Here is a 20,281-nt window from a genome sequence, read left to right as displayed (position 1 = left end):
TCCTCTGCCCCAGGAGACTCGGAAAGCTGTAGGCATCCTCTCATCTCACGTGTTTCTGTAACAGGATCTTCATTCAGTTGGGCCAAGTAGCTTGGAAGGTCAGGACGGGAGGGGGTGGAGTGGGGCAGGCCCATGGCATCTGCCATCTGTGCCCTTCACCGGAGTGGGCAGGTGCTCCCACAGCCCTGCCCCTTTCTGGCTGCTTGTACAAGCCCAGCCCAGCCTGCCTCCGCCCACCCCACCCCCCACCCCCACACTGGCCTGCTATATGCAGGTTCCCAGCAGGGCAAGCAGCAGGGAGACTTTGCCACCACTTCCCTCCCAGGAGGGGGCAGGGAAGAATGCTTCTCACCCACAAGCTGAGGCCATCTCCCATCCAGTGCATTTGGGGATGTCCTGCCTTCCATCTAGGGGGTCCTGGGGAGAAGGGAAGGGAGACTTTGCTCTGCCCACAGAGCGGGTCCTCACATTCATTCATTCGCAGGCATTTAGTACAGGGACTCTTGGTGTCAGTGGAAGGGTGCACTCTGCTGGGGAAGGCGCTGTTCTGAGCTGAAGCGTGACCTGCGTTCTCCCCTGCTCCCTCTGAGTTACCAAAAGGCTGATGAGGATGGAGGAAGCTTGAATGGGAAGAAGTGCTCATGACCAGTGTGCCATTGTGTTTCCTGGGGAGTCACAGGCAGAGTTTTTTCCAAATAGGTGGAGCCGCTAGAAGCCTGACCTGGCCCTCTGCCCAGTGGCAGAGGCAGCTGCTCTCCTTCCCTCTGTCTGTGCCATGTCCTCACCCCACTCTATGTCCAGACCTCCTTGTACCCAGCGGCTATCCCCCATAGTCCCCTCTAGTGTGCTGATCTATGGGTCCTGGGGGGAGCTCCCAGCCTGGCAGGATAGGGAGTCATCTCCCAGGGGCAGTGGCTTCAAAGCCCAGAGTGTCAGAGCTTGTAACTGATATGGGCAGGGGCGCATTTAACTTTTTATTGAAGCTTCAGGAGCAGCCAGGAGGCCTGGTGAAGGGGCAGAGTGCCTTCATTCCCCGATTCCTGAACTGCTTCACTTGCTGCTCCATCTGTGTGTTAGTTTTGTTTTGGTTTTTGATTTTTTAAGTAACCACTGTATCCAACTTGGGGCTTTAACTCACAACTCCAAGATCAAGAGTCTCATGCTCCACTGACTGAGCCAGCCAGGCGCCCCTGTGTTAGTTTGTTCTTTAACAATGAGCAGAGTTTTATTTTCTCTTATTTCATAAAAGGTAGCATTCACAAGCACACTGTTCTGCACCTAGCTTTGTTTCACTGAATGTATCTTGGCTCTTGTTCCCTGTTGGTTCAGAGCAAGTGTCCTCATTCTGTATGGCCGCAGAGAGTTCTGGTGCCTGAGTGGACTGGGCCTTTATCACCTGCTCCCCTGGTGATGGGTGGTACTGTCAGGTCTCGTTCTGCAGGCACAGATGGTGCTGCAGTGAATCACCTGATAGCCATATAACTTTGCACCTTTGCCAGTGTATCTGTAGGCTGCATCTCCAAGGGTAGAACGGCTGGATCAAAGGGTATCTGCATTTCGATTTTGGAGTTCTGACTGGTATTGCCAGATTGCCTGTGGAAGGGCTTGCTCCGATTGGGACACTGACCAGCCACTTGAGGGCATGCCTGCTTCCCAGTGTCACCAGTACATGCTGTCCTGCGTGTGGGTGTTGGCCTATCTGGGAGGCGAAAAATGGTGTTGATGTACTTTTTTCCCTTCATTTGTATCTTCCCTTGTTTTGAGATCACTGAATGTTCAAGAATTTTAAGACTCAGTTTTCTGCTTTGCAGAACAGACTGAAAGAGGCCGTCCTAGTGGCTGGCATGGAGAAGTAGGTAATTGCCCACAGCCAAGGGCCCCCCCACCTGACAGGCCAGCCTGGTGGTCAGGAAGGCAGAGGTGGAGACCAGCCAGTGAGGACCAGACCTTCCCTTTGCTTTTAGCTGGAAAAGTGTCCTTGGACCTGTCACTTCCCACCCCCAGACCTCTTTCGGAAGGCTTCCCAGAGCTATTGGGAGGCATAAACAAGATCAAGTTTATAAATCAGTCTGGGAATAGGAGCAAGATGATGGCTCCTCACAGCATCAGAGAGGCTCCTCAGACTGCCTGTGTGCCCAGAGGGGCGTGAGTGGGGCCGTGGAGGTGGGAACAAGGAAGCTCTGCACGTGGGCAGCGTAAGATGCCTGGCCCTGAGGGGACTGGCACACAACTCTTTGCAGACATGGTGGGGCCTCAGGCACATGGGGCCCAGAAAGCTTTGGAGTTGCCCTCTGTCTCCTCCCTGTGTCAGATCCCAGGAGACTTTGCGTTCGTTGCTCTGCCCCTCCTGCCCCTCCTTTGGGACAGCCCAGGCTGTGGGAAGGATGTGTGTGGTATTTCAGGAGTGCAGGAAAGGACTAGATGCCTGATGAAGGTGCTTGACGGGCATTTGCCCTGATCAGCCCTTGGCTGAGTATGCCCATCCATGAGCTCTTCACCTCATCAGCGCTGCATCCTCACCACATGTATGTGGAGTGCCTAAGAGAGAGGGAGCCTTCCCTGAGTCGATCCAGCTAACCTGGGTGGAACTGGGGACTCAGACACCTGTCCTCCTGACTCAAGAGACCCGCTCGTCCCCCGACCCTCTTTCATTTGTTCCAGCAGGATGTGTGTAGTGTGCCCAGAGCATACCCTTCTGGAGATACTAAAGTGAACAAAGTAGCAAAACCTTTCTCCTCATTGTTGCATAAGCAAACAAATGGAGGATAGAGCTTGAGGCCATAAGAAGTGCTACACAGAGAATGAAGCAAGATATAGGGATGAACAGTGACAAAGGGGACTGTTTACATAAGGTGGTCAGGGGAGGCCTCTGAGGAGATGACTTTAGAGCAGAGACCCTAAGGCAGGCAGGGAAGGAGAGAGCCATGGAGATACAAGGTGGAAGGGCACTCTGGGCAGCAGGTGCAAAGGTCCTGAGGCCTTGTGAGCAAATGGCTCTGTCGCTGACAAAGATTCGGTGAGAACCTTGACTATGGGGCCAGTTCTGCTCTCCTGCCTCTTCTGTGTGTAGGCTTTGCCACCCACACCTCTAGGATGACACCCCTATCCCATGCTTGATGACTGAGATGCTCCATGGGTGCCCCCCACCTCCTTTCACACACCCTAGGCCCTCTTCATCATGTGACTCACTGCCCAGATGTGTTGCACAGTCTTCATGCCAGTACCTGTTCACAAAGTTCCCTCTGCTCAGGATGCCTTTCTCTCTGCTGTCTCATTCTTCAGGTCCTTCTCTCGGAGACTTTTCTAGATGTTTGCTTCCAGTAGATCCCAGTCTGCCCAACCTCCCTGCTCTGTGATTGCTTCCGGCATCGTCTCCCTGACCATGTGGGCAGGCTCTGGGACAGGGCCAGAGGTGATCAGTAGCTGTTTATGGGTGGGAGGGGAGGACTGTCCTGGGGACGAGAGCACACCAGGCTGGCCCTGCACCTGTGCATCTCATGCCCAGCCACTGCAGCCACTCCGGTCTCCACAGGCACCATGAGGAGCCCCAGAGGGTGGGTGGCTCTGCTAAGGGCCACTACTGGCTCTCCAGATCCCAGCAACCCTGAAGGGAAAGACCAGTCCTTCTGGCAGCCTCCCTGTTGTGATATTAGAGCAGGCTGCATTTCTAGGCCCCTGACCTCGTCAGTCCAGCCGGAAGCTGAGAGCCTAAGGACCTCAGGGCACCCAGGTAGGACAGGGACAGTACTACCTTTGACCATCCATCTGCCTCTTCCCTGCTTTGTGACCTTAGGAGAGCGTGTAGCATCACGAGAGGCCTCGTCCTCAGTGTGGTGGGTGGTGGGCTGGAGCTCTCCACGCTGCAGGATTATGAACAGCTCCGAGCACAGCGTCTGGCAGAGCGCCTGGTGGGGAAGTGGCTGAACGAAGGAGCCAGGCCTGCCCTTCTGTGCGAGGAGCACTCTGTCACAAAATGAGTAGTTGCTGGCAGGGCCTAGGCCCTGGCACCCTCCTCTCCCTCCAGCTTCCTGGTTCACGAAGCCCTCGTCCAGGCCTCCACAGTAGTCTCTCCCCACAGAACAGGTGGGCCCCTCCTGCTCAGAGCACCCTATCCACTTTGAGGCCTAGGACAGCAGCCAGGCGTGAGCTCTTCCCATCTGTCACTCCCAACCCGTCTTGGTACCTTCTCTGTGCCTGACCCCCACACAGGGCAGTGTTGGGGGCACAGCCTGGACCACACTCCCCCAGGCCTGTTTCCAGATGGTGACAACTCAGAATGCGCCTGAGATGGGGGAGCCTAGAGAAGGCTCTAGGGAGGGCCTTCTCCTCAGCCTGCAGGTCAGGGAGGGCTTGCTGGAGGAGGTGACATCTGCGCTGAGAGTTGACCTGCAAGAGGGGAGGGACGGTATGAAAACACTGAGCCTTCATGGAGAGAAGAGTTGGTGTGGCTAGAGTACCATGCCCAGGGGGAAGGAAAGGGCCATGGACAAGGCTTAAAAGGGGCCTCTGAACTAGCTCCCTGCTCATTAAGGTGTCTTAGCTCACTCTGGGGTGTTTGCGTCGTCCTCCTAGGGCATACCTGCCTCCATCCCCCAGCAAGAGCCCCTCAGAGGGTGGGGGCCAGATCAGAGCCATCCGCATCTTCCCACTTCAGCACAGAGCTTGGTGTGTGGTGGGCCTTGGGAGATATTTGCTGAATGAAAGGCAAGGTGGCACCCAGGTTGAAATCCTCCCAGGTTAGAAGCCGAACTCTGGAGGGCTGAAGGAAACAGGGAGAATCTGTTGGCATGGACCTGAGGAGTCCTGAATAGTCAGGCTTTAGGCCTGGCTGGGTCCAGGGTCTCAAGACATCTGAGCTTACCTTTCCTCTGAATTGGCTTAGGAGGCCCTCTCCTGGTGGGTGCCAGGATGGCCACCAGCAGCTCCAGAAGTGAGCAACAGCCTCAGGGCCACCCCTGCAGAGGAGGGCTCTCTCTTGACAGTTCCAGCACAGGCCCTGTGACTGGCTGCGACTGGTTCTATAAAGCTCAGCCTCAGCCAGTCACGGTGGCAGGGACTGGGCCCTTTGGGGAAGACAGTGGGGAGTGGAGATACATGGATGGTCCCACTGGGGGCCTGTGTTGGTGCCGGGAGGGTGGTCGGGGAAGGTAGGCCATTGGGCACTTTGGCAGGCTTGGAGGCCAAGGCCGCACTCCCTGTGAGGATGGGTTGTGTGTCTGACAAAGGATCTGTCTTTCCGCACCCACAGTGCTGCTGTGGGTTGGTAGGGTCTCCCTGTGCCTTGAACACCAGCCTAGTCCCCTCTGAGCTAGCCTTCTGCCATGAAGGCATGAGCCCAAGCGGCCTGATGTTCTATAGATGTCAAGTTGTGGGAGCACCAAAGCCTGGAGAGTCGTGCAGGAAAAGAGCCCCAAAAGTCCGGTTCCTGGGTTCTTGGGTCCTGCACAGAGATGCTGTCCTGCTGGGGCCACGAGATTCTTGGTTTCCTGTCTGTCAAGTGGATGGATATGATTGTGCCCCTCCCTCATGGGGTAGGAGGAGCATGGCAGGCAGCCTTCCGAGGTGGGCTCCACTGATGCTGCAGACAGGCCCTGGGAGGTCAGGGTATGTACTGTTAGCTAATGGGGGGGATTAGGAAGGGGACTAGAACTCAGGCCTCTGGCTCTGGGCTGCCCCATGCTCTTAAACCTCACTTGTGTCCTCTGGTGTACCCATCCTGACAGACACCTTGTTAGGGGATGCAGTGGGCTCCCCACCAGGTCTCTGAGAGACCTCATTCCTACAGAATAGCATCCTCCCCAGACCTGGAGTAGCTCCTGTCACTGCCCTCTGCCCAGCTCTGGTGGCTCCTGTCTCATACAGAGGGCAGAGTCCTCACTTCCCACCTCTCCCCTCTCAGACACTACCTCCTGGTGCCCTGGGTCCCTCTGGGCCTGCTCCCACCCTGTTATACCTGCCCCTCCCAGGGGCTGCTGCTCACTGCCATCTTTTAAAAAAACAAAAAACATTTTATTTATTTATTCATGAGAGACACAGAGAAAGAGAGAGGCAGAGAGAGAAGCAGGCTCCATGCAAGGAGCCCGACATGGGACTCAATCCTGGGACTCCAGGATCACGCCCCAGGCCGAAGGCAGGCGCTAAACTGCTGAGCCACCCAGGGATCACACACTGCCATCTTTGTATCTGTCTTGTCCGTGTGAAGCCCCAGTGGTGAAACCTGGGCCCCTACTCCCCTCTCCCCTACTTCCCTCTCCCCCTACACTGTAGCTTCCTAGTTTTTGACTACCACTTGGATGACTATGTCTTATCTCTCCCACCAGCTTCCAGCTGGCAGGGATGGCCTGAGTCATTGCCGTCCGCTGGTGCCCAGCCTGTTCTTGCATCTCATGGGGGGCTCTACACCTGTGTACAGGCAAGAGCCAGGGACCAGAGACAGATGTCCCTCTGCCCGTCACCTGATGCCCGGCATCAGATTTCCCTCCTTCCCTTTGTGAGAGCCATAGAGCTGGGAGGGGGAGGCAGGCTCTCTGTGCCCCACAGCCTCTTCCTGGGCCACTGGCATGAGCTGCTGGGGCACACTGCAGAGTCTCATCCCTGCAGGACATCCTGCCCACCCACTGCTATGCAGCAGCATCCCTCCCCAGAGCTCATTCTTTGCCCCACCCAGAGTCTGGGGGTCCCCACAGCCTGCCTCTGCCCCTGGTCCCTTCCTCCTTGGGCCAAAGTAGTACTAGAAACCATGCTCCACTGTCAGACCAATGCAGACCTGCCTGTGTGTTCCAGTCCCTCCACTCCTGGCTCTGGGACCTTGCACAAATGACTTGCCCTCTCTAAGCTGGCCTCCCCTTATTAGAAAATGGAGTCATAACTCTGCCAGCCTTGGATCTCCGAGCTGGCTAAGAGAACCTGTGCCTAGAAAGTACTCGGCATCGTGCCTCCCACAGTGTGAGTTCCCCATATTGGGAAGTGGTGCCCGTCATCCGCATCCTCTTTCTCCACTTGTGCCTCCTGCCCAGTCAGACCTGGCACCAAGCAGCTACTTAGCATCCTCATATCCTGAGACCCCCGCAGATGTCCATTTCAGAGGGGAGGAGGTAGTCACGATGGTTGATCACAGCCTTACCAGGTCAAGGACTGAGCTTGAGTGGGACCTTAAGGTCATCAGACTTGGAGGTTGAAGGAACACATTTGAGCCCTGACCTGAGACACGTGCATGCACACACGCATGCATGTCCTCCAGTTCCCACACACCCGTGTCCACCCGGCCTCGCCAACCATGGACAGGTGTTTGCACGCCTCTTCTGGGGGTAGAAAACATGGCCGTGATGGGTGGTGGTTCGTGTGCACTCATGAGTGTGCTAAGCGCTAGTCTGAGGGAGGAAGTCATATTAAATCAATCTTCATAGGTAGCCAAGGAGTTAGTCACCCTCACCCAATTTTAAGGATAAGGCAATTGAGGGACAGGTGAAATTGCTTTGCTCAACGTCAGAGTTTTAAATTAGTCAGGATCCAATCCTAAGCACCCTGGCAACAAGGATTCAGGCCCTGGTCACTTCAGACAGCAGCTGCGCCTTCACTCTGCCGCCCTGCCACACCCACCAGCCCCCAGTGACTCCCCCCCTCCCCCCCAGTCCAGCACCTCAGGGCCTCAATAGCCTCTAGGGTGGGCCTGGCAGCTGCTACAGGCCAGCTAGGTGAGCTCCTCATTGACTAGCACCCCCCCTTTGTGCTGCAGGGGGCGGTAGTTATGTCTGTGTGGGTTCCTTAAGGCTGTGGAAGCCCTGGGGATGGGGGTATGTGCAGATGAGCCCAGGCTGGAGTCTCCACACTAGGTCTGGGGAGCTTTGTCTCTCTCAGTCCACAGACCTCAAACCTTCACTGTGTTCTCCCCTTGACCATTTGGCCACAGCATCACAAATGAACAGATGTGTGGAGGAGCCAGGCCTGGGGTTCTGCTAGCTTATGAAGAGCCTGGCATGGTGCCTGGCACAGTGTGAGTGCTGTCTGAATGCCACACGGTGTTTCTCTGGACCACCTGTACTGCCGTTTCCTTGCCGCTCTTTCTTAAATTGGTTCATTTCTGTTTTACTTGGATACCTTTCATCTCATTTCCAAGCAATGTGGTAGTTCCTTGTTATGTATGAAGCCCGCATACGTAATGATTTCTCAGCAGTCACTCCCGAGCCACCTGAGCCACCTGACGCTCTTCAGTCTCCCTGCTGGTGCTGCACCAGGCCTTGGGCCATGCTGGTGGTGCTGTTGGGCTAATCGAGGTGGGGTGGGGGTGCCCTCAGGCTGCCATGGACTGGCTGAGCCCACCCCCACCTCCCCACTACTCCGCATCCTGGCTCTTGTGCCTCTAGTAATACCCCAGTGCTATCCCCTCTCCAAAATGTGTCAGTTAATCAGAGTGACAAGCTGCAGTTGTTATTCCTGTCACCAGGGGTCGCTAAATCACTCCGGGCCTTGGGGGTTCTCCCGCTTCTGGGAATATGTCCACTCCCCCTGGCCCCTGCTCTATTTCCCCTCCTGTAAATGACTGGGCGGATGCCACCTCTGTGAGCTCTGGCCATTACCTTGTGTGAGGCTGTGCTACTTGCAAACCCCACAGATGCCTAGATGAAGGGGTGGCCAGATGGCAGCTGTGGCTGGTGTGGAACTGGCCAGGTTAGAGACCCTTGGCTTCAAGCTTACCAGGAGACTCCTCAGAACAAAGACCCACCCAGAGGGCAAGGCTGGGACGGTGGGTCTCAGGTGAATTTGGGAGCCTGGACAGTGAGGGAGAGCTCCTGGAAGAAGGGATGTCAGCTGAACACCTAAAGAATTGATTGCAGCTTGAAAGCTTGCTTAGGATTCTTACTTCCTATAGGCTCTCTAGGATGCTGAGAACTGCTAATGTTGACCCCTCGTGTGCCCAGTCCTGCCTTCATTCTCATCTGATATGACCAAGCCAACACACCCTTGGTCTAGGGACCTTTCTTGAAGTGAGTTTATCCAGGGGAGCACGTGATAAAGCCTGTGTACCCCTTCTCAGATTGATGGTTTTGTTTTAATTTTTAAGTAAGCTCTGTGTTCAACATGGGGCTTGAACTCACCACGCTGAGATCAAGAGTTGCTTGCTCTACCAGCTGAGTCAGCCAGGTGCCCCTTGGAGTGACAATATCTTTTTAAGATTTTTTTTTAATATTTTTTTTCAATTTTTATTTATTTATGATAGTCACAGAGAGAGAGAGAGAAAGGCAGAGACACAGGCCGAGGGAGAAGCAGACTCCATGCACCGGGAGCCCAATGTGGGATTCGATCCCGGGTCTCCAGGATCGCACCCTGGGCCAAAGGCAGGCGCCAAACCGCTGCGCCACCCAGGGATCCCTAGATTTTATTTATTTATTTTTAAAGATTGATTTATTTCTTAGGGAGAGACAGAGGGAGAGATTCCCAAGCAGACTCCGCACTGAGCATGGAGCCAGACGCGGGGCTTGATCTTATGACCCTGAGATCACTAGCCGAAACCAAGAGTTGGATGCTTAACCAACTGCACCTCCCAGGTGCCCCTGAAATGATGAATTTTAAAGGCAAAAAATAAAATAGAATTACAAAGGATATCAATTAGAGTACAGTTAGCTAAAAAAATTTTTTTTAAATTGCAACCCAGTGTTTGTGTTCTTCCTCACTGGCACATGAGAGATGAGGATAGAGCAGCAGCTCTGACCACTGGCATTCTCAGAGTAACAATAAGCATTCAAAATCTGCAGTCACCATTGCGCAATGTGGAAGCACCTGTCATTTCTGTTGATGATGAAGTTGCAGGGTCTGCTAAACACTCTCTCTCGAGGAGGCAGCCTTCCTCCCCTAGAAAACAGTAGTGCTTGATGCGATCAGTGGGGCATGGCCCCTGGCCAGAGCAGCAGCTGGAGGGAAGAGTCCACTGGGAGATGCTGACCTGGAAGCTCCGAGTGGGGCTCCCGCTGGCTCCCAAGGGTCAGGCCAGGATAGCAGCAGGGTGAGGGCAGGCTGAGAGGATCCTCCTCCAGGAGGCCCTCTACCTGCTTTGTTCCTTGCCTGCCCTGTTACCCCCATGCCTGCCCCCATGCCCGTTCTATTCTGCTGACCCCGAGCCCTTTCTCCACCAGATCCTGACTCTGCTCCCCCACTCCTCAGGGACTTTCCTTCCTGTTCTCCTGGTTGCCCTGGGGCAGAATCTAGAATCCAGTATTTCACAGACACAGGCTGAAAACAGTACAAGTGTCTTATTCAGTGAACAGAGAGACAAGATGTGTACATCAGGCATTTATTGTGCAGCATAGTAAAGAGGCTGAAACTCAGCCTCCTCGTGAAAGAAGCTAGCGGCAAAAGGCCACGTACTCTGTTCCTCTCCGTTTTTATGGAATATCCAGAGAAGGCAAGTCGGTGCACACAGAAAGGCCAGCGCTGCCTGGAGCGAGGTGACAGGCCCCAGGCCAGCACTGTGCTGTGCTGCTCTGTTACCCGGGCTCCTCTGACTGCTGCTGTGTCCCCGAGGCTGGAGACCCAGCACTGAGTAGCTGTCGGGGAATGTTTTGCCATTGAGGAGGCTTCAAGAGTGGGGAGTGAGAGGCCACGTGCATCACAGTTAAGAACAGAGTTCAGTCCCAGGCCCTACCAGGTACTGGCTGTGTGACCTGGGGCAAGGTGCTTCACCTCTCTGAGCTCAGCTTCCTCATAGCATCAAAGTACAGATTCATTCTCTCATCCAGACAAAAACCCACAAATTGAACACCTGCTGTGGGCCTGGCCTGGGCTGGCCAGTGTTGGGACAAAATAGTGACCAAGAGACCCAGCCCTGCCCTCACCATCTAGTAGGGGAGGCAACTGACAAGAAAAAAAAATTGTGTGATATTAGTGATATTCGTGTGAAGCTGCTCGAGGAGCCATGGGGAAGTGTGGAGGGAAGGGCTGACTTGTTTGGGGGCACCTCTGTAGGCAGCAGTTGAAGCAAAAGGCCTTGAAGGGAGGGCAGAACTCAATGGGTCACTGGAAGGGGCTGTTCCTTTGCAGAGGTTTGGTGCAGGTGGGGGTGCGGCAGGTGGTACCTGGCAGATGCCTGGGACTGGGAGGGGGTGAAGTGGGCCCGGGCTGTGGAGAGTCACAGGCCTGGGTCCTCTGTGTCTGCAGCCCAAAACGTGACCGTAGATGAGGTCATTGGTGCCTACAAGCAAGCCTGCCAGAAGCTGAACTGCAGACAGATCCCCAAGCTCCTCCGGCAGCTCCAGGTACCCAGTCAGGGGTGAGGTGGGCTCAGAGTTGGGCAGGGTCGGGGGGGTGGGGGGGTTGGCGGGCAGGGCAGTCTGGGGTGAAGCTTTGCTCCCTCTGCGCCCCACCCCTACACCTGACAGCCTCTGGGCCTCTGATGTCTACCCTGAGCAGGAAAAGATGCACAGAGCATGCTGCCCCACTTGGCCTCCTAGCCCAGGGACCATGTAAATACATCATTGAAAATCCTCTGTTCATGGGATCCCTGGGTGGCTCAGTGGTTTGGCGCCTGCCTGCCTTTGGCCCAGGGCATGATCCTGGAGTCCCGGGATCGAGTCCCACATCAGGCTCCCTGCATGGAGCCTGCTTCTCCCTCTGCCTGGGTCTCTGCCCCCCCCCCCCTTTCTCTGTCTCTCATGAATAAATAAATAAATAATCTTTAAAAATAATCCTCTGTTCAGTTGTAAAAGTAATCAGGCTTTTCATGAATATTTAAATAGCACAGTTATATAAAGTTAAGAATTTCAACTGTCACTCCCCAAAGAAATTCTTTTCCTTTAGGGGAGAAGCCATATGCACATTTATTCTTTATAGTCTCTATATGTTCTATATACTCTTTTTTTTTTTTTTTTTTATTAAAATACTATAGGCATAAAAAGCAAAAGCCACGTCTCACTTTTTCCTCAAGCCCCATTTCCTGGGAGTCCCACTGTTGACCACTTGGGGTTTGCATCCTCTGGCCTTGCCTGTGTGTTTGTAAGAGGGCAGCTCACTATCCAGAGGTACACAGACACAAGGGCAATTTCTCCTGATGTGATCAGGTTGCTACTGTGCCCATGGCATGTTCCCCCTCTGGCTCTGTCCCACGGCTGCCCTTCCTATGGGCTGCCTAGTGCCTTCCCTCTGGAGGGGTCATTCCAGAATGTTCCAAGGTTGCTTATTTCCAGGGTTGTCGCTCCCTCAGACAGCATTGCTGTGAGCAGTCATGCTCGCCCCCCAACTCTGCACACTGGGGTTAACCTGGGTTCTGTGGGGAAGTTTCCAGAGGGCCTGTTGGCAGCTTCAGGGAAAGACGGCCACTCTGTGGTAGCCAAGAGTGTGGGCCATGGAGCCCACCAACTGGATCAGATGGAGCCTGTCCCTCACAAGCAAGTGAGCTTAGGCAAGGCTCGCCCATAGTTTTTTGTCTGTACGTGGCTTTGTCACAGCACTGGCTCCAGAGAACAGAACCTGGCACCCAGTGGGGGTGGGGCTGGGCTCATAGCCCAGGAGGCCCTGGCAGATGTCTGACTGGTACCTTTAGTCCTCTTCACTGAGTGCTCACTGTATGAGGCCTCGTAGTCCTCTTCACTGAGTGCTCGCTGTATGGGGCCTCGTGCTGGGCCTTCACCCCCCCAGGCCTGCCAGCCTTCCCCACCTTAGCACCTGCTTCACAGCCTTTGTGCTAGCTGCTCCTTGCGCCTGGAATGCCACTCCCTCACTTCATTCAGATGCAGCAGAGGGGTTGTGCCCCTGCCTGGCCCAGGCCCTGTGAGTGCAGGATGGCCTTTCTCTGTGAGGCCCTGCATGCCACCCCTACCCCAGAACACTGCCTTGCCTTAGAAATGGAGCCAGATCAGAGCCCCACTGGCTCCACTGTTGAGTGTACGTACAGCCTACCTTCTGAGCCTTCTGAAGCTTCCTGCCTTTATCACCAACTACTTTGTTTTTCTCAGGAGTTCACAGACCTTGGACACCGCATCGACTGTCTGGACCTAAAAGGTGTGTGTCTGGACAGAGGCTGGGACTCTTGGGGAGTGGGTAGGGCCAGAGCCTCTCTCAAGTGGGTCTGGGCTGGCAAGTCCTGCCATAAAGAGGAGTTAGCCAGGGGCAGGGGGGGTCCTGAGGGGTGGGGGTGCCTTCCCTCCAGTGAGGCGGGTGCAGTGAGCCCTCCCTCCCTTAGCCTGGAGCCCATGTGTCCACCCAGCCCCACAAGCACGAGAGCACGTGCAGAGGTGCACTCAGACATGCCCGGCACCCCATCTCATCCCAGGTGAGAAGCTCGACTACAAGACCTGTGAAGCTCTGGAAGAGGTCTTCAAGAGGCTGCAATTCAGGGTCGTGGATCTGGAGCAGACGAACCTGGATGAAGATGTGAGCAGCCCGTGCCACCAACCTTACCTGTTCCCCAAGCTCCCTGGCTCCTTTGAGGTTTAGGGGAAGAGGGCAGGAAGAAGAGCCCCCTTTGATGGAGGCTGGACAGGACCACCTGAAGGACAAGATGAGGAAACAGCCAGTGTGACCAGAGTGGATGTGGGGGATATTGGGCCTCTGGGGCAGGGCCCAGAAAAGGGGTCTCATAGACCCACCCGAGAGGCAGGGAGTTTGGGGATCTGGGCCTTAGTGGAGGTGGGTGTGTGTGACCACTGGAAACCCCTTCAGGAACCCCCGCTGGGGATCACAACACTTACAGAGGAGGGTTTGAGAAACAAGCAGAAAGCAGCCTCCCCATTTAGGCCCAAGTGTCCTTACCTCCCCAGACTCAGACCACCAGGAGGCCTAAGGGGTGGGGTACTGGAGAACTGAGGCCCCGGCACGTGGGGGACCTGTCAGTCCGCCTCCTTTTAGGGGTGAGGTAGCTGGTAAGGGAAAGCAGATTGACTCCAGTAGGAAGGGCGAAGTTTGGTTCCTGGAACCCAGAGGTGCTGGGGCAGCACCAGTGCCCCCCCCGTTAGTTGCTTGGCCCCCATCTCCTGGCCTCCTGGGCCTACCTCAGCCTGAGTCGAAACCCTGTTGTCTCTGCCCCCAGGGTGCCTCGGCCCTCTTCGACATGATCGAATACTACGAGTCAGCCACCCACCTCAACATCTCCTTCAACAAGCACATTGGCACCCGGGGCTGGCAGGCTGCTGCCCACATGATGCGCAAGGTGGGCGCCCCTTGCCTGTGCCTCTCCCCTGGGTAGAAGGGGCTCGGGCGCAGAGGGGTCTGGGTGCTTTCCCAGGACACTTATCCCTTAGGCCCTATTTCCCTTAGCCCTTGAGTATGGGCTGTTGTGGAGTGTTGGTCTCGAGCTTCCAGAATGGGAAAACAGTGCCAAAGGATGCCCTGCCTCAGGCCAACCTGGCTCCTTTTCTCCCTTTAAGCACCTTTCCTTCACTTGCCCGTAAACTGCCCCTGGGAGGTGGCTGTGGTTGCCCCCTCCACTCATGTGTGGGGCATCTGCCACACAGGAGTCGGGGGGCTCAGCTGTCACGGGCCCCACCTGCTCACCTGTAGATCCCCAGGCTGGGCCATCGCTCACAGGCACGGTTGCCTTGGCTGCAGGACCACCTGGCCCGGCTCTTCCCCTGGAACATGGGGTGGGTGATCCCTTGGGACCAGGAGGGCTGGGGCCAGCCTGTCCCAGCCCTACCCCTGCCCCACCAGACAAGTTGCCTGCAGTACCTGGATGCCCGAAACACACCCCTGCTGGACCACTCAGCACCCTTCGTGGCCCGTGCCCTGCGCATCCGCAGCAGCCTGGCGGTGCTGCATCTGGAAAATGCCAGCCTGTCGGGGCGACCCCTCATGCTGCTTGGTGAGCCCCAGGGCTGGGGGAGGCTGAGCTGCACCATGCTTCCTGCTGGGGGCGTGGCCAGTCATAGCGCTCTCCCCGCACTCCCCCAGCCACTGCACTGAAGATGAACGTGAATCTGCGGGAGCTGTACTTGGCCGACAACAAGCTCAACGGCCTGCAGGACTCGGCCCAGCTGGGCAACCTGCTCAAGTTCAACTCTTCTCTGCAGATCCTGGACCTCCGTAACAACCACGTGCTGGACTCAGGTGTGTGAGAGGTCGTCCCACCCACACCCCACTCCAGCCACCAGGCGCCCACTATGTGTCCAGCCAGTTCCCCATGGTACCAGAGACACAGTGGTGGCCAAGACCATCCCAGCCCTGCCCTCGTGGGTCCAGTAGGGAAGACAGGGCAGGGCTGGGCTGTGGGAGCCCAGGGAGGGTGTCCTGGAGGAGAGGACAGCTTAGTGAAGACCAGCAGGATGAAGTGAAATATTGAACAGATAATTAAAATAATTACCATCTGGAAAAAGTATCCTGAAGGGAAACAAGGTGGTTGGAATAAAGGGTCAGTCAGAGGCTATATAATGTGGTGTGGGGAGGTGACCTCTGGGTGGCAATGTGGAGGTCGAGAATGGAACCAGCCCTTTTAAAAACCTGGGAAGTGGTGCCTGGGTGGCACAGTTGGTTAAGCATCCAACTCAGTTTGGGCTCAGGTTGTGATCTCAGAGTCATGAGATTGAGCCGTCAGGCTCTATGCTCAGCACAGAATCTGCTTAAGATTCCCTTTCCCTCTCCCCTGTCCTACCCTGCTTGCTTGCTTTCTTAATAAATAAATCTTAAAAAATAAATAAGCCTGGGAAAAGAATTCAGGCAGTGCACATAGCAAGTGCAAAGTCCCTGAGATGAGAGAGAGCCTAGATGTTGGATATTTGGGGGGGAAAGCCATGGTGAGCTAGAGGGTAAATAGGAAGGGAGGAAGTAGCTAGTGCTGGGAACTCCCATTTCCTCCTGGTTTACTGTTGGTTCACTGGCCTCAGTGTGAAGAGAGGGCTGGGGGAACAGCCTAGGGCATCGAGGCCAGTCTCTCCCCCCAGGGTGGCCGGGCCCAGACACCACGTTTACTGAGCACCTAGCATGCGCTGGGCCTGTCGAGACAGAGATCTCTGTCCTGAGGAGAGATCCTGCCAACATAAATTACTAGAATATCAGGTCTGTCAGATGGTGAGATATGCTCTGGAGAAAACTAAAGCAGCAGTGGTGGCTGAGCGGCTAGGGGTGTGTTCCACCTGGGTGACTTTTGAGCAGAAATCTAAGGCAGATAGGAGAGGAATGGGCTCTGGCCCTGGCCCCAGGGAGCCATGTGTGCTGGGCCCAGGCAGGCCGACGTGAGGGCCAAGCCCTGGAACATTCTGTGCTCTTATGGGGGCGCTGTGGCCCTCACGCTGCTGTCCCCTGGAGAAGCACTTGGACCACAGATGGGTTCTGCCCATGGATCTCCCGCAGGTCTGGCCTACATCTGTGAGGGCCTCAAGGAGCAGAAGAAGGGGCTGGAGACCCTGGTGCTGTGGAACAACCAGCTCACACACACAGGCATGGCCTTCCTGGGCATGACGCTGGTGAGTCGGGCCCAGGAGAGGGGAGGGGGCGCCCACCTGTGTCCCCCAGGCTTGCCCTGCCTGCACTTCAGGGATGGGAAAACAGCTTTTCAGTGCTGTTTGCTCTCTCCCTCAGCTTCCGCAGCCTCCCTGCCCTCAGAAAAGTGGCCTCTCAACGTTTCCCTTGTCTTTTTGCATCTGCAGTGATAGCCTAGTACAGTGTTTGACAAAAGGTTTTGTGTAGAAAGTTAATGTTTTGGAAGCCTTCAGTAAGTTTTCAGTCTTCTTACATAAATACACGGTATTTAAAGCAAACCCACAGGACACAAAGACTCGTGTCCAAGTTAAGAATTACCAACGGCCAGGTGTACACCCTGAGCCCTCGGGATGAGGCAGGGGCAGGGCCCGGGCTGGGGAGAAGACAGGGCAGGTGACTTCTGCAGACAAGAAGGATCTGGCCTCGAGCAGGACCGTCCAGGCGGCGCTGCCCAAGAGGGAGCACGCGGGGTTGCCTTTTTCCTGATCGGTCTTCTGAGCCTTTCCTCACTCTCACGCGCCGCCCCCTCCAGCCGCACACACAGAGCCTGGAGACGCTGAACCTGGGCCACAACCCCATCGGCAACGAGGGCGTGCGGAACCTCAAGAACGGCCTCATCAGCAACCGCAGCGTGCTGCGCCTCGGCCTCACCTCCACCAAGCTCACGTGCGAGGGTAGGGCATGGGGCCGGGCCGAGGGAGCGGTGCAGGCGGGCTTGGTGGGCGGCTAGCCCGTGGCCAGCCCCTGCGGTCCCCCTCCCAGGCGCGGTGGCGGTGGCAGAGTTCATCGCCGAGAGCCCCCGCCTCCTGAGACTGGACCTTCGGGAGAACGAGATCAAGACGGGCGGGCTCATGGCACTGTCCTTGGCCCTCAAGGTGAACCACTCACTGCTGCGCCTCGACCTCGACCGTGAGCCCAAGAAGGAGGCGGTGAGCTGAGTGGGCTCTTCCCTGAGGCCTCTGGCAGGGGGAGGGCGGGCAGCCACGGGGCAACCGCAGAATCCACGGAGGGTCAGGCCGGCCGGAGCCCTAGCCAGGCCCGCTCCGCCTGCAGGTGAAGAGCTTCATCGAGACGCAGAAGGCGCTGCTCGCAGAGATCCAGAATGGCTGCAAGCAAAACTTTATGCTGGCACGTGAGCAGGAGGAGAAGGAGCAGCGGCTGCAGCTCTCCGCCTCCATGCCCGAGATCACGGTCACCGAGCCCCAGCCCGACGAGCCTGGGGACGAGCCCGCCACCAGGGCCCAGGAGAATGGGGCCTCGGGCCCCGGCGCCAGGCCGGACTCAGACTCAGACTCAGACTCTGAGGAGGAGGAGGAGGACGACGGGGAGGAGGAGGACGGGGAGAGGGCCGAGGCCCCCTGCCCCGCCCTGGTGCCCCCCTCGGACTCCCTGGGCCCTGGGGACAGGAGCCCCCCAGGCAGCCCCTCCTCCCCCACCGAGCAGCGAATTTCTGTGTCCAGCCCGGGCCGGGGCCACAAAGTGTTTGTGGTGACTCGGGTGGAGAGCCCACCCGAGAGGGTGGAGCCCCTGGTCCCCCCTGCCCCTCCCTCTCCCCCTGCTCCTGCTCGTCCTCCCTCCCCCCCTGCTTTATCCTCCCCACCCCCCTCACCTGCCCTACCACCAGCTGAGGCCATCAGCACCCAGGACCCGGAGGTGTGGGAGCCTCAGTCAGGGCCACCGCTGCCCAATGGCCTAAAGCCTGAGTTTGCCCTCGCATTGCCCCCAGAGCCGCCCCCGGGGCCTGAGGCCAAGGCGAGCAGCTGTGGCCTGGAACATGGTGAGTGGAGCTCTGGGGAGGGTGACAGAGGGCCCTGGGTAAGGTGTGTGACCCCAGGCAGGCAGGCCCCTGGCCCTTGGTGGGCTTCGGTGTCCTCTTTAAAATGGCCTGTGGAGGAGTAGAAACAAGTAGGACTTGATCCTTGGCCCCCAGCTTGCTTCCCTGGGATCCCTGGGAGCTTTCCCTGGGATGGAGCAGGCAATATGTGTTGACTAGAGTCTGACAGTCTCAGTGGTACTTGTGCCCTGTGCCACCCTGAGGGTCAAACATGGGCAGGAGTGGTGGTGATGGCCTGCCCCCACCTAAGTCCCCACCCGCCTGAATGGACGTTGCTTGCCCCTTCTCTCCTTGCAGAACTGAGCTGCTCCAAGAACGAGAAGGAGCTCGAGGAGCTGCTTCTGGAAGCCAGTCAGGAATCTGGGCAGGAGACACTGTGACACTTTAGGTGAGGCAGGGGCAGGGGAGGAGGGGGGCTACAGGGCCTGCAGTAGAGCCCCTGGCTCTGGCTCTGACAGGCCCTCCCCCAATCTCTTCTCCTCAAGTTCCTTTTTTCCGGTCAGTCTTCGATGAGCTGAGGCCAGAGCCATGAGAATCTGCTCACCCTCACCCCCAGCCTTCCTGAGGCCTGGGCCACCAGGGGTGTGGGGGGGCCTTTCTGGGGACCTCTGCCCCCCACAGCAACACTACACAGAGTGCAGGAGCTGCAGGGACTGCCCTCCCTGCCCTGACTTAAGCACTATTTCTGTGTCCAGCACTCTAAGGCTCTGGGCTGGGGGGATGGGAGGAGAGGTCTCCGGGGACATCCCCGAGGCTGGACACCTTTTCCAGATGGCCTGTTTGGCCGGGCTTGCCCTACAGAGGGCAGGAGTCCTGGGTGGTGGTGGGATGGCTGCCCGTGTGTCCCCGGGATGGGACGGGGGAGGAGGCCTGACGAGGGAGGGGCGGTGAGTGGTGGTGGTGGAAATTGATAGAGCAGCCCCAGGCTGGGGTGAGGGCCAGGGCTGGGGGAGGGGGGTGGGAGCTGGGAGCAGAGCATCAGAGCTTTCTTTTTCTTAAGTGCAATAAATCTATCAGGGAGCTGGGGCGGGGAGCAGCCAGGGTTCTAGAGACCCGGCTGCCCTGGCCCCTTGAGGCTGCGCCCTGAGAGGCACTACAACCCGGGGGGCGGCGTGGGTGTGGGGTACGGGGGAGGGGACAGGGCGGGGGAGGGGCTACTCCTGTCGGTGCAACTCTGTTCACACCTTTTCTAATAAACCAGAGCTGGGTTCACCACACTCGCCTGTTCTCTGCTTGTGCCGGTGGGGGATGGGGGGCACCCTTGTGGGAGTTGTGGGCACAGGGAGCAGCAGGGAGGGCAGCGGCAAGACAGCGGCCCCCCCAGATGAAAACTGGGTGCCTGCGCAGGCAAAAGCTACACCTCCCACAACACTCCCAGCCCTGGTGCCCTCCCTCACCCTTTTTTTGGCCTCGTCCACACTCTTATATCGTACCCACCATCCAGTTTACAGTCCCATTTCTCCAGAGGGAAACAATCCCCAAAATATCTTCCAGCTTCAGGCCTAGGCTCTCTGGTGATGGAGATGAGCTGCGCACGCACGGCTTGGGGAGTAGGCACCAGCTTTTGCCCCCAGCGGCCCCAGATGCTCTGCAGTTCCCAGGGCACGGGCTCCATGGACACATTTTCAGACTTTGAGCCTCCGAGGCGGGGAGACTACGTTTCTGCCCTAAGCCGCCAGGTGGTGGGACTGTGTCCGAGCAGCCACAGGGCACGAATAGGCTAACTGTGCGGTGCTCCGGATTTTCCACCTGGATCCCACATCAGTCTCCATTGCAGGGGGAAATCCCCTCGGCCACCCAGCCGTCCCTGGAGCTGGCGTGGAGACACACTGAATCCATTTTATCACTGGGCTCGATGCTGCGCCTGGTGTTAAAGATCTCAGTGCTGCCACACAGGAGGTGTTTATTTCCACGCGTGGGGAGGCTTAGGTAGCGGACAGCTGAGCTCCAGAGTGACTGGCAGAGCCAGGCCTCTCCCTGGTGGCCGCCACTCCTTAGGGCCCGGGGAGCCCCAGCATCCAACAGGCGGGCGGGGGCACGAGACCG

At 57.0% G+C, this 20,281-nt stretch overlaps 1 protein-coding gene across 3 annotated transcripts in view; it reads left to right on the top strand.

Moving 5' to 3' along the window:
- PPP1R37 (protein phosphatase 1 regulatory subunit 37) overlaps positions 1-19,452 on the top strand; it is a 40,558-nt gene extending 21,106 nt beyond the window's left edge. For all 3 annotated transcript variants that reach the window (XM_072829416.1, XM_072829552.1, XM_072829472.1), the window contains exons 2-13: positions 11,152-11,249; positions 12,945-12,990; positions 13,262-13,362; positions 14,018-14,137; positions 14,638-14,788; positions 14,878-15,033; positions 16,273-16,385; positions 16,934-17,075; positions 17,164-17,330; positions 17,455-18,178; positions 18,533-18,623; positions 18,721-19,452. In XM_072829416.1, the coding sequence (XP_072685517.1) occupies positions 11,152-11,249; positions 12,945-12,990; positions 13,262-13,362; positions 14,018-14,137; positions 14,638-14,788; positions 14,878-15,033; positions 16,273-16,385; positions 16,934-17,075; positions 17,164-17,330; positions 17,455-18,178; positions 18,533-18,615 (1,901 nt within the window). In that variant the 3' untranslated portion in view covers positions 18,616-18,623; positions 18,721-19,452. The remainder of the gene's footprint in view (positions 1-11,151; positions 11,250-12,944; positions 12,991-13,261; positions 13,363-14,017; positions 14,138-14,637; positions 14,789-14,877; positions 15,034-16,272; positions 16,386-16,933; positions 17,076-17,163; positions 17,331-17,454; positions 18,179-18,532; positions 18,624-18,720) is intronic.
- Positions 19,453-20,281: the final 829 nt, after the last annotated feature.

This window comes from Canis lupus, chromosome 1 (assembly GCF_048164855.1).
Source record: "Canis lupus baileyi chromosome 1, mCanLup2.hap1, whole genome shotgun sequence".
Taxonomy (NCBI): Eukaryota; Metazoa; Chordata; class Mammalia; order Carnivora; family Canidae; genus Canis; species Canis lupus.
Note: the sequence above shows the minus strand (reverse complement) of the source record. Positions and strands in the feature narration are given on the sequence as shown.